We start from the raw sequence: 12,505 nt of genomic DNA on the forward strand, positions 1-12,505 counted from the left end.
TAATTTACAATATTACTCAAAAACTACCCAACTTATTCATGGAATTATTTCCTTGTCTGGTTGCCTAAACCCCATTTTTTCAAACAATCTATCCATAAACATCTCTATGTGTAAATTGCTCAGTTTCAACTATAAAAGTGAACCAAGAGTAAATGGCTGCCACCTGAAAAAAAAAGTATGCCCAATTTAGTACAGATATTATTAGAGAAATTTCACTGCTAGCGAATAATATATGATTAGATAGCCCTCTGGAATAGTGATATATATAGTTAAAGAGTATGCTATGACTCTTAAGATGTTGCACTTAGAAATTATACCTGTATCATAGTCTCTGTCATATTCTTTTGCCTTACTTACCATGTTAAAAACTGTGACGTCCAATATACAACACGCCAGAAAATTGGCATAATTCCATTAGGAATATAACTCCACGGTTTGAAACATTTTTGCTTGCTGTAACCATGTAGAGAGGCTTATTGTTAGTTGTAGGGCCAAGAGTATAAAAACATTTTCTATAAATTCCCCTATCTAGAAAGGTCTTTGAAAATAGCACAGAAGTAATACACTACTATTTGAGTATGTAGTCAACCACCAACCATCTCAGAAGAAAATAAACTGAAACACCACTTAAAAATATTTATCATTCTCCTCCCCACAAATAACTTATCTGGACAAGACAGCTTTCTTAGAGAAAGAAAGAGGAGCTTAAAGACTAAAGAGAAATAAGCAATTAAGCATTTTAAGGCTGTAATTTTTCTTTTTGGGCATGAAGTACTTTCTTCATGCAAAGAAAAAACATTTCTGTAGACAGAAGACCATTCAACTTTACTTAGTGCAACAGTTTTTAAAAAATATCTAGGGTCCCCACCACCTAGAGCATTGAGCAGTAAAAAAATTGTGTTAGTTTCTTCTGTCACCCAGCTGGATTTAGTCAGGCTTATATAAACTTTGATTTGTTGAGCCAATACTTTTCTGACAGGTAGCGTTTGCTTCGGAAGACCAGAAAAGCCATGAAAGCCTTTTTAGTAAAAAAAGAGCAAAAGACAAAGTGCCCATCCACACTAAGACACTTTGTTTTTTTCCCCCACACCATCTGGATAATGAAGCAATGGTGAGTCAAGGGGCAATACAGTCAATTTAATAGGATTATCTATTGAGAAATAATTGGTGTTTTCCAGGGTCAAACTAGTTAAGCCTGAGTTGTGAGCTTTTACATACACAGCATAAATATTTTCAAAACTATAAAATGACCATAGAACAACAGGTAGTGTGACTAAAAATTTCAAACAAAGTTTTAAGATGTGAGTTGCACCAACACAGTATCTGCTTAGTTACTACTTAAGTTGATATTTCTATTTGATATACTCAAGTCATATGCTATAGTATAACATCCATCAGCATGTTCTGAAACTACAGGTAAACTGAAAGGCTATTGAATAGTTTTCAAATTGTGTATTTAACTAACTAGTTTAATTATCATACACTGTGTGGTCTTAAATAAAGATTATATTATAATATAATATATTATATTATGCTGTGTCACTAAGTCTGGCATTTTACTGTTCTTCCATGGATATACAACATCCAGATAGCCTCCCCTTTGGGGCAACAGAACTGGCAATACTTTGCATGGACTTATCAACTGACATCTTAAATGCTCTAATAATCTTACAGATAACTACACTGCACACATCTACAAGATGTGGAAATAGCCAATGGAGGCTAAACAATGAGCAGCCATGGAAAGAGCTCACATTTGCCTACATTCACCATGTTTTAGGGATTACTTCCTTCCTGCCAGAAATCAGTGAGCAGGCTATCATTACTTTAGTAGAATACAGTACATTTCAGATAACTCCAATTACTGTATGTATGCAATTATAATAAGCAATTAGATGTGCTGTTTACATATAATACAAACCTACTAATTTCATTCATAAGCTATAAAACTAGATCTTCAGGTCTAAATTCTTCAAGTTTGTGAAGGAAAGATAAGCATTCACCAAGGCCTCTCCTCATAGATACCTGAGATTGCTCAAAAAGCTTAGTTCTACCACTTTGACAACAAAATAGAAGAAATCTAGTGTGACATTTAAAAAAAAAAGAAAAAAGGAATACTTAGGTAATCAGTTAGAACTACTGTGTAATTACTATATGGGTCTATGGGTCAGGATTAAAAGGACAGCAGAGTCAGGTGACATTATTGTGGGGGTCTACTACCAGCCAGCCACGGAGGAAGACTGAGAGGATGAGGCCCTCTATAGACAGCTAGGAGCAGCCTCACGTTCAAAAGCCCTGGTCCTCATGGGGGACTTCAACCACCCTGACATCTGTTGGAGAGACAACATGGCAGGGTGCAAGCAATCCTGGAGGTTCAAGGACTGCACTGATGACAACTTCCTTCTCCAAGTGACAGGGGACACAAGGACAGGTGCTAGGCTGGACCTTGTTCTCACCAACAAGGAGGGGCTGGTGGGGAATGTGAAACTCAAGGGTAGCAGTGACCATGAAATGGTGGAGTTCAAGATCTTCAGGGCAGCAGGGAGGGTGCACAGCAAGCTCACTACCCTGGACTTCAGGAGAGCAGACTTTGGCCTCTTCAGGGATCTGCTTGGTAGAGTACCATGGGATAAAGCCCTGGACGGAAGAGGGGCCCAAGAAACCTAGTTAATACTCAAGGGTCACCTCCTCCAAGCTCAGGAGCGATGCATCCCAACAAAGAAGAAGTCAGGCAAAAACGTCAGGAGGTCTGCATGGATGAACAAGGAGCTCCTGGACAAACTCAAACACAAAAAGAAAGCCTGCAGAAGGTGGAAGCAAGGACAGGTATAGCCTAGGAGGAATACAGAAAAATTGTTCAAGCAGCCAGGGATCCGGTTAGGAAAGCTAAAGCCCTGACAGAATTCAATCTGGCCAGGGACCTCAAGGGCAGTACGAAAAACTTCTATAGGTATGTCTGTGATAAAAGGAAGACTAGGGAAATGTGGGCCCTCTCCAGAAGGAAACGGGAGACCTGGTTACCCAGGACATGGAAAAGGCCAAGGTACTCAGCTACTTTTTTGCCTCAGTCTTCACCAGCAAGTGCTCCAGCCACACTGCCCAAGTCACAGAAGGCAAAGGCAGGGACTGGGAGAATGAAGAACTGCCCACTCTAAGAAGAGATCAGGTTTGAGGCCATCTAAGGAACCTGAAGGTGCACAAGTCCACGGGACTGGATGAGATGTACCTGTGAGCCCTGAGGGAACTGGCAGATGAAGTGACTAGGCCACTATCCATCATATTTGAGAAGTTGTAGCAGTCCGGGGAAGTTCCCGGGAAAAGGGGAAACATAACCCTCATTTTTAAAAAGGGAAAAAAGGAAGACCCGGGGAACTACAGCCCAGTCAGTCTCACCTCTGTGCCTGACAAGATCATGGAGGAGATCCTCCTGGAAGCTATGCCCAGGCACATGGAAAATAAGGAGGTGGTTGGTGACAGCCAACATGGCTTCACTAAGGGTGAATTGTGCAGCAGGTCGAGGGAGGTGATTCTGCCCCTCTGCTCTGCTCTGGTGAGACCCCACCTGGAGTACTGTGTTCAGCTCTGGGGCCCTCAACGTAAGAAGGACATGGACCTGTTGGAGCAGGTCCAGAGGAGGAGCACAAAGATCATCAGAGGGCTGGAGCACCTCCCCTATGAGGACAGGCTGAGAGAGTTGGAGTTGTTCAACCTGGACAAGAGAAGGCTCTGGGGAGATCTTATAGCAGCCTTCCAGTGTACTTAAAGGGACCCTAGAGAAAAGATGGGGAGGGACTCTTTTAACAGGGAATGTAGTGATAGGATGACAGGTAACGGTTTTAAACTGGAAGAGGGTAGAAGGTAGATTTAGATTAGATATTAGGAAAAAAATTCTTTTACTGTGAGGTTGGTGAGACACGGGAACAGGTTGCCCAGATGTCCTTGTTTCAACTGGGATAAAGTTAATTTTCTTCTTAGTAGCTGGTACAGTATGTTTTGGATTTAGTGTGAGAATAATATTGATAACACACTGATGTTTTAGTTTTTGCTAAGTAGCACTTATCCTAAGTTAAGGATTTTTCAGTTTCTCATGCTCTGTCAACTGAGCAGGTATACCAGAAGCTGGGAGGGAGCATAGCCAAGACAGCTGACCTGAACTAGCCAAAGGGATATTCCATACCATCGCATGTCATGCTCAGTATATAAACTGGGAGGAGTTGGCCAGGAGGAACGGATTGCTGCTTGGTCAGGTAGTGAGCAACTGCATTGTGCATCACTTGGTTTTTTTCTTGGGTTTTATTTATTTTTATTTTATTTTATTCATTTTCATTACAATTATTATTTAATTATTATCATTGCTATTATTATTATTTATTATCATTGTTGTTAGTATCATATTTTATTTTACTTTAGTTATTAAATCATTCTTACCTCAACCCACAAGTTTACTTTTTTTTCCAGTTCTCCTCTGCATCCCACTGCGAGGTGGGGGAGTGCGCAAGCAGCTGCTTGGTGCCTAGTTGCTGGCTGGGTCTAAACCATGACACCAGCAAAGTTGTGGATGCCCCCTCCCTGGAAGTGTTCAAGGCCAGGCTGGATGGGGCTTTGAGCAACCTGGTCTAGTGGAAGGTGTCCCTGCCCATGGCAGGGGAGTGGAACTAGATGATCTTTAAGGTCCCTTCCAACCCAAACCATTCTATGATTCTATACTACCAACAGATGCAGATGCACTTTTCCTCACCTCTTCCCTCACCTTCCTGTATGCTTACAATCTTCAAATGTTGTATTGCACAGACAACACTTGTTTATTAGAATTAAAAACACAGTACTCTCCTATCATTTAAAAAAATCATAAAATACTTCTTTAAAAACAGTCCAATGAAGAAAACATACAGCTCTTACCTTGGAGCAAGAGTAATGTAAGAGCCATTACTTTCTGCAGGGCTGGAGTTAGCAGCAAGTTTGCACCGATTATAAATAGTCTAAAAGACAATTAATTTTATGTCAGTGACCAAAAAAGTTATAACAGTTATTTAAAAACAGTAAGTCCCATTTTTAAAGACATTTCCTGTACTCCAGATTTACATTTGGGAGCAATTATATTAATAAACCCTCAAAACAATATGCAAACTGCAGAACAAGTAAGTAAAAAACTGGAAGTGTTTTTACATTTCCTAAACAGATTAAAAAAATTGTTATAAACAAGTGATGAAATTTTAAAACATTTGAAATAGATTTATCTGATGAGATAAATCAACAAAAAGCAAAATTAATTGTAAACACATTGTCATGCAAAGAGGTAACAAGTGCTTAGTTTAATAAGATATTATTTGGAAAATTTATTTGCTGTTTAAGATATTGTCTTTGAAATTATTATTTTAAAAAAATAGTATATACATATTATGCAACTAAGCTTTCTGCTTAGAGAAATCTCGCAGATTTCTTACCGTACTGACATCCAGAGGCAGTATAAATACAATAAGAAAGCAGAGATACCAAGCCAATAATGTTGCTATGATCACAAGCCTGTGCTGTTTCTTGAAGTCTCCATACCGATGAAGTAGGAATAAGGCCAAAAAAAAGACAAATACTATCTCAAGGCCCAACGCTGCACCACTCATTCTTGAATGTTCACTCCAGCCACACAGTGCAGCTCACTTAAGAAAGCAGATCAGAACTGTAAGACAAAAAGGCATTTAGTTACATTAAAATCTGTGGAAGATATTTACGCAGAAAAGAGCTGTTTAACAGACATTTTTAAACATATTAATAGACTTTTGTTATTTCACATGAGAAGAACTCTGATCAGATCAAGAACAAGATTTTCAGCATAGTGCTCTGAAGTCATCTGTAGAAATCAAAATATCATGTCATCCCAATTTTGTCATGTCTAGCAATGTATTAGGCCAACTCCTTTCTTGATATACAAGAGATCCAGAAGTCAAATCTCTGTCCTTGAGTAAGATATAAGCTTAACTTTTAAGTCCAGTACAAATTTCAGAAGAAAATCTATTCTGCTCTTTTTTTTTCCTTTTAGAAGAAATCAACTAATTTGGACAAAGGGTTAAATATTTAAATTAAATGTTTCTGGAAAGCTAATGAGCAACTTTTTTAATGGACTGTTCCTCAACTATGCACTTAAACTCTGTACTAAGTTAACAGAGCATAAAAATACAGCAAAGTATATGTTAGTCTACTTGTGATGTACCTCTTTTAGCTTTGAAATTTCATGTATTAAGAGGCAACATGCTACCTAATTCACTTTCCTACTCCTCTTCTGTTCTTCTTCAGAGAAACAAAGGTCTCAATTCATTCGTTATTAGTCTTGCCATGATATATTTTTGCTTTGCTCATTCTTCTGGGTTTAGTTACTCTGTTATGGTCAGGACTGCTGAAGTGCCTAGAAGGTGCATACATCTTCACATGGGCATGCTATTATGCAAAGGGCAAGTGAGCTGCACAAATTTATTAGAGAAAATTTCACTGACTTGTTACATCGTTAGTTAAACCGCTCCTAACCTTTTTAATAAGCATCATTTTACCACAGGCACTTCAAACATTTAAAAAAAAAAAAAGTTTATTACGCTGGTCAGGCTGACTCACTTCTCCATTACCATTTTAGCTGGTTTGATTTAACTGTAATAGTTTTTGCTATGGCTTCCCCACTGTTCTATTTTCAGTGCTTTCACTTTTTACTGGAATTTTAGAGATTTAGAAGAAATGCTACTACTAAAATTTCCCTCTATCCCTTCGGAATTTGTTAAAGTGAACCATTTCTTTTACTAACCCCTCAGTATACTGCTTAAGCAGATATGTTATGGATGAGGGCACGAAGCAGTGAAAACTGTCTTAATTCCACTAAAAAATTCCAAAGTTTGTGGTGCCAGTACTTCCTTGAGGACACACAGGACAATTATTCTGTGATTTGCCCCTGAAGATTTGTCTCCCCCCATTTTGCTACTTTGACATTTAGTAAGAGTAGTCCGTTTACTACATATCGGCTGTTATACACAGAGCATCCCATATTCTGAAAACAGCTCGAGTTACTTTCCTGCTTCTTATCAAAGAGGCACACACTTCCTTTTTATCTTCTGCTTTTCATCTACTGTGTTTATCAAATTATTAGCATTTCTCTTAGGTCAAAGCATCCCCTTACTACCTGCCTGTACTACACTTTGGCTAGATCATTTGTAAATCATGAATCCAGGATATCTAACCTATTCCTCAATCACTTACTCTAAGCAAGTCCTTGTCTATTCTATTGTACCATTCTTGTTTCCTCAGAAAACAGAGTCTTTTGTATTTATAGTATAGTAGAAATGGATATGATAGAAATGAATGGAAAAGAAATACTAGGTATCAACTTCATTAAAGCAGTGCTATCTGATATAAGTAGCTTTGGGTGTCCCTTATAGCCACGCCTTCTGCTATGTAAACAAAAAAAATTATACAGCATACCCTCCGTTAGTCACACCTGTAAAATTTTTTACTACAGTCACACCCAAAAAGCTGGTATCAAAACAGAAGGTGAAAAGTTTTTGTGCAAGATGCTGCACTCTGTTACTACCATGAGGGAACTTCTAAAAAGATTACAAAAATGTACTGAATATGCTAAAATAGCGGGAATTGAGTCTTACCACAACTTAACTCACTTTCAAAGACAAAGACAAGTTTGCAGTCATCAAAGTAAACTACATTTTTCTGTTCTTCACCTGCTTCCTATTTTAATCTCAAAATACAAAATAAAAGGCCTAATTTTTACCAGACTGCAACTGATGACAAGTAAGAGTTGTTTTGAAATAATGTATACACATTTTCAAAATTACGGCTCAAATTTTTTAGATAGAAACCACTTAAAACTAGCTCTCCACACAAATAGCTTAAATGGAAAAAAATCAACAAGGTGAGAAATGCAATGCTTGAAAGGAGCTCTCGCTGTGAACCAAATCCTGCCTAACAGGACAGCCATATTTGCAACCTGTGCTACTAGAATCAGACCTTAAAATATATTACTGCAGGCTATAAAGCCATGCGTTCCTGTGGCAAGCAGCATTTGCCTCTCAACCTGGCTGTTAGTTCAAAGAAAGGCAAGTTCCTTACCCATAATTCTGTTTCTTCATTTATTTAGACAGGCTTCTCACTATTAGCACATGGCTGCTTAGTATAAGTTAGCTGAAATTCCTAAACCCCTGAAGGATGTTCTCCTGAGATCAATTAACTACTTCAGAAGAGATCTCTCATACTGCACAACCTTAAACTGCTTAGAAGATGCTCCTATTAAGCATGGACAAAAAGTAACAAAATTCCTCACTCTGAAGGGAAGAGCATCTATTGGCATACTCTGTTTCTGGAAAGTAAGGGAGCTACGGATTATTAATACAAATAAGATCAAAAGCTGAAATACTGGCACTGGAAGTGCAATTTAACCAATAAAAGACAAGAACATGCTCTTGTGTAGGCTTAGAATTTTCTTGCTTTGTTTCAGACATAGACAAAATCAGTAAGTTTTTAATTTTGTGAACGGAAGAGTGTGGTTACCCCCATATAGGACATACATTTCAAAATTCTGACATGAAACCCTCTAGAGTCAAAACCCAGCTAATAACTCTTTGCAAGCACCATGAAGGGTTCAGTTCACACTTAATTCCCTTGGAGACTTCCTACTATTGACAGTATTAAATTACATTCCCAACCTCAAGACTAACCTCATGACCATCTACATTACAAATGAACTAACTAGTCTGCCTGGTACAGAAATACTCAAGTTACAAAATGAAACAGCAGAGAATGAAAAAAGCACACTTCCTTCGAGCTTTTATATAGCACCAAATTCAACAATGAAGACATTCCAATATTATATCCTTAAAAAAGGGCTAAAAAGAGTAAAGCATAACTGTGAAGAAAGGACCTTGGTCTCACTAAAGTCAACTCCAATACCCCTTTAATTAGAAATCCCAGATCAGACGGTACCACAGTTCTATTCTTTTCAAACTTTGCAGGAAAGCATTTTACCAGCAGATTGTTCATTTTGCTGACTAATGTAATTGGTGCTTCAATTCTTCCCAGTCAGTCTAATATCACGCTTTCTGCGGATTCTCACTGCTGCCGTTGGCACTCTCCCCAGCTTACCCACTTCCTTCTACAATGAGCTGGAACCCATGCAGTATCCCAGCCAATGCCTGAGAAGGCCTGACCTGAGAGTAAACATTGCTTCACATGCCTTACTAAAATGTATAAATAGAAGTATAACCTGTATGTCACATATTCAGCTTATTATGCCCTCCAAATTCTTTCCTTCTAAGAAACACAACACTGTCCTCTATCCTGTATTTATGTAGTTGATTGCTCCTGCTTAAGCACAGGCACAAAACTCTACTCATTTGTACCCTTTCCCATCCCACAGGTTTCTCAATCTTCAAAGCATTTTGATTTCCACTACCACACCCAAAAAGGTCTGCAATCCCTCCTAGCTTTATGCCTTCTTAAGTTTTAATAATCACATTATTTCATTTCGGAAACTCTGTGAAAATCATGAAGAGTAGCTGACAAGGGACTGGCCTCCTCAATCACAGCAGCAGCTGTTCCCAACTGTTCTTCCCCAGCAAAAACATCCTGAGAAACAGAAAACAGAAGTCCTATTAAAGACCAAATATAAGACATCAACTGATCCTCTCATACATAGTAGGCTTATCAGAGAAGTTACATTACTTAAACAATTTGTCCTTGACAAACCGATGCTGTCTTTTACTCAGCTATTGTATTCTAGATGCTTACAAATAGCTTTTGTTCCAAATTTTTTTTCATGAATTCAAAAGGAAGCAGACTAGTCTGCCAATCTGTAGTTCTCCCTGTCCTTCAAAAATTAGTAATAAAGACAGCCACCATGCTTCTGGGTTTTGTATCTTTGGTACCTCAGCCATTTCTAGAATACTACAGCCTTTTTTTTGTTGTTGTTGAAGTACTCTCAGGTAAAGATCATCAAACAGATTTGGAAAAGTTACATTTCTAGAAATCTTGGGTATTGCAGTTAAAACACTTGAATAACAAAGCAGCTAGGTATTTCCTTGCCTTACTCTGTATTTTGAACACCGTAATTACATCTGAAAAAAAATTGTCCCCAAGGAAGTTACCAAGCTATGAAAGAGACATCAAAGACAGTAACAGACAAAACTGAGCAAGAGCCTTAGCATACCAAAAGGAACATCTGTGCGACAGCATCTCCCACCTCAAGCTGCATTCACAACTCAGCGGCAAGTATAAACTGAAAGATGCCGTCTCCAGCAAAATATCAACTGCCAGTTCAGTAATGACCTTTTGCCTTTCTGTCAGGGAATAATTTGCTAGTTCCTCTCGAGTTTCTTCCATCACATTCCACTTGGCAGAAGAAAAACAGTATGCCACAACACCTGTGATAGGTTTCTGAAGCCTGCCCTATGCTGTTAAGAATCCTAAAGTACGACTTCACTTTACAGACATGATTAAACCTTCCCGACTGACAGAACCGCCCCGTACAATGAGCCCTTGACACTTCCACCTTTAAACAACAAAATGGGCTAACTTCACATTTTAGAAATCTTAGAGAAGAACAAGAGGCCAAGCAACAATAAAAATAAACCCTTCAGCCATTTTCGTATCCAGGTCTGTTTAATGTGTTGTTGGGGTTTCTTATTTGTTTGGTTTTGGGTTTGGTGGGGCGTGGGTGTTTTTTTTACTTCCTTATCACACATTGACCCTTGTAGCTCAGGAAAATAATAAGTATTTATAAGCAGACCAGAGACAGACAAAGAGCTGCTCTATCTCAGCACAGTGAGAAAACTATCTAAAGAAAAAAAATAGCTATGAACTGCCCAAGAAAACCGACCAAAAAAGTTATCCGATTGTACTATTTGGGAGAAATAACCTCTGAGATTAATCAAGAAAATGTAATTTGCATAGCTTTGTTCTCCTAAGAAACACTAGTCAGTCTATGTACTGATTAATATTTCATTAGTACCTGTAATTTCAACTATCTTGCAATGAAGAAAAGATTTTAAATTGACTAAATATTTGATTGATCATGTATCAATATCTAGGGAAACAAGTTTTGTATCTGCTAATGACAAGAAAAAAAAATAAAATGCTGCACTGACTCCATCCAAAATAGCAGTATTCTTTGATTTGGTGGGAGACTACGTTCTCCACAGAAGCACTAAATAAAAGACAAATGCTTGACCAAGGAACATGGAGATTTTTGTGTTCAAAAGCAAGCAGGAACGAACCATCAGTACAAAACCACAGGAAATTTATCTGCTTTACATGGTGCTGTCTTGTCTGCTAATAAAGGATATGAAGTACCATAGAGGTTGATGCTTTCATAGGGTTTAGGGGAGTGCTCTGGAAATAACACATTGAAGAAAACAACGTGCCTGGAGGAACTAAAATAGAATCCAATATGAAAGCTGCACACCTGCAACAAGAATCTAAAAAAAGAATAGAAATTGCTACCTGGGCTGCCAGACTAATGCACTCACACAAAACAGGTGTCAGTAAGGCAGTCAATCACATGATTACAACCCTAACATTGCATTAAGGCAAACTTAAGGCTATTTGGTAATTCAGAGCTTTTTAAAAAATAATTGGATTTTATCCCTTTCAGCAAATTCTTCTTTCAATTTCCCACACATTAATAGAGAAAAGTGAAAAGACTGACAAAGAAAAGAGGCTGCAGAACAGGTTAAATATAATCAGCTTATTTTAACTAAAAAACCACCTCTCTCTCATTTGATTATCCACTTAAAGAACCTTTAAACAACTGCTCCATGACTTCAGTTAAAACTGGAAATGGTTAACACATTCTTTTTTAAGATTATATGAATGCTAGCTTGAGTCACATCACTGTCTATATCTGACTTAGTAGTTGTGTACGATTTGCCATGTGTTCCATTACCATCTTCAATTTTATGGGCACGTCTCTCCATTGTTATGCGGTAAACAAAGGACAGTATTTAGAAGCAAGTGGCTGACTAAGAGCGGAACTGTAGGTGTGTTCACAATTAGTTTTCCATCCCCACCAATTTCAAAACAAGTCGTCTGGAGAAAAAGCATGCAGAGCTGCATTGCTGAAAGAAAGCCTGGCACAAAGCTCAAGCACGGAGGGAAAAGATTGCAGAGTTTAAACGAGCGCGGTTAGGGACAGAACCAGAATACATCGGCAGTCCCTCAATTTCAGGCCTTTGCAGTGAAGGAGTTTCCAAAACGCAGGAAAACCTTTCACGGTAAAATGTCGCTGTCAGCGCGATTCTGGTCTTGCAAACCAGACGCTGCCCCTGCACATAAAGGCCGTTAAAGCTGATGACTGTACGTCCGTTGGTCTGCAAGGCGCACAGCACCGAAGCGCACAGTCGCTTAAAGACACATCAACATGCGTGCCTTAAAGGTACGTGCCCGGGGTCCCTGCAGGAAGGAAAAAATTCGGGGCCGACAGCAGACAAACGGAACACGCCGATTCCTCCCGCCCCCCCTCGCCCCT

At 38.7% G+C, this 12,505-nt stretch overlaps 1 protein-coding gene across 2 annotated transcripts in view; it reads right to left on the bottom strand.

Annotated features, from left to right (window-relative positions):
• The window catches only part of LMBRD2 (LMBR1 domain containing 2), a 29,035-nt gene extending 23,366 nt beyond the window's left edge, over positions 1-5,669 (bottom strand). For both annotated transcript variants that reach the window (XM_010565642.1, XM_010565643.1), the window contains exons 1-3: positions 5,445-5,669; positions 4,900-4,979; positions 358-453 (exon numbers count right to left, since the gene is read on the bottom strand). In XM_010565642.1, the coding sequence (XP_010563944.1) occupies positions 358-453; positions 4,900-4,979; positions 5,445-5,618 (350 nt within the window). In that variant the 5' untranslated portion in view covers positions 5,619-5,669. The remainder of the gene's footprint in view (positions 1-357; positions 454-4,899; positions 4,980-5,444) is intronic.
• Between the last annotated feature and the right edge of the window lie 6,836 nt (positions 5,670-12,505).

Source organism: Haliaeetus leucocephalus, unplaced genomic scaffold, assembly GCF_000737465.1.
Source record: "Haliaeetus leucocephalus isolate CR32 unplaced genomic scaffold, Haliaeetus_leucocephalus-4.0 Scaffold194, whole genome shotgun sequence".
Taxonomy (NCBI): domain Eukaryota; kingdom Metazoa; phylum Chordata; class Aves; order Accipitriformes; family Accipitridae; genus Haliaeetus; species Haliaeetus leucocephalus.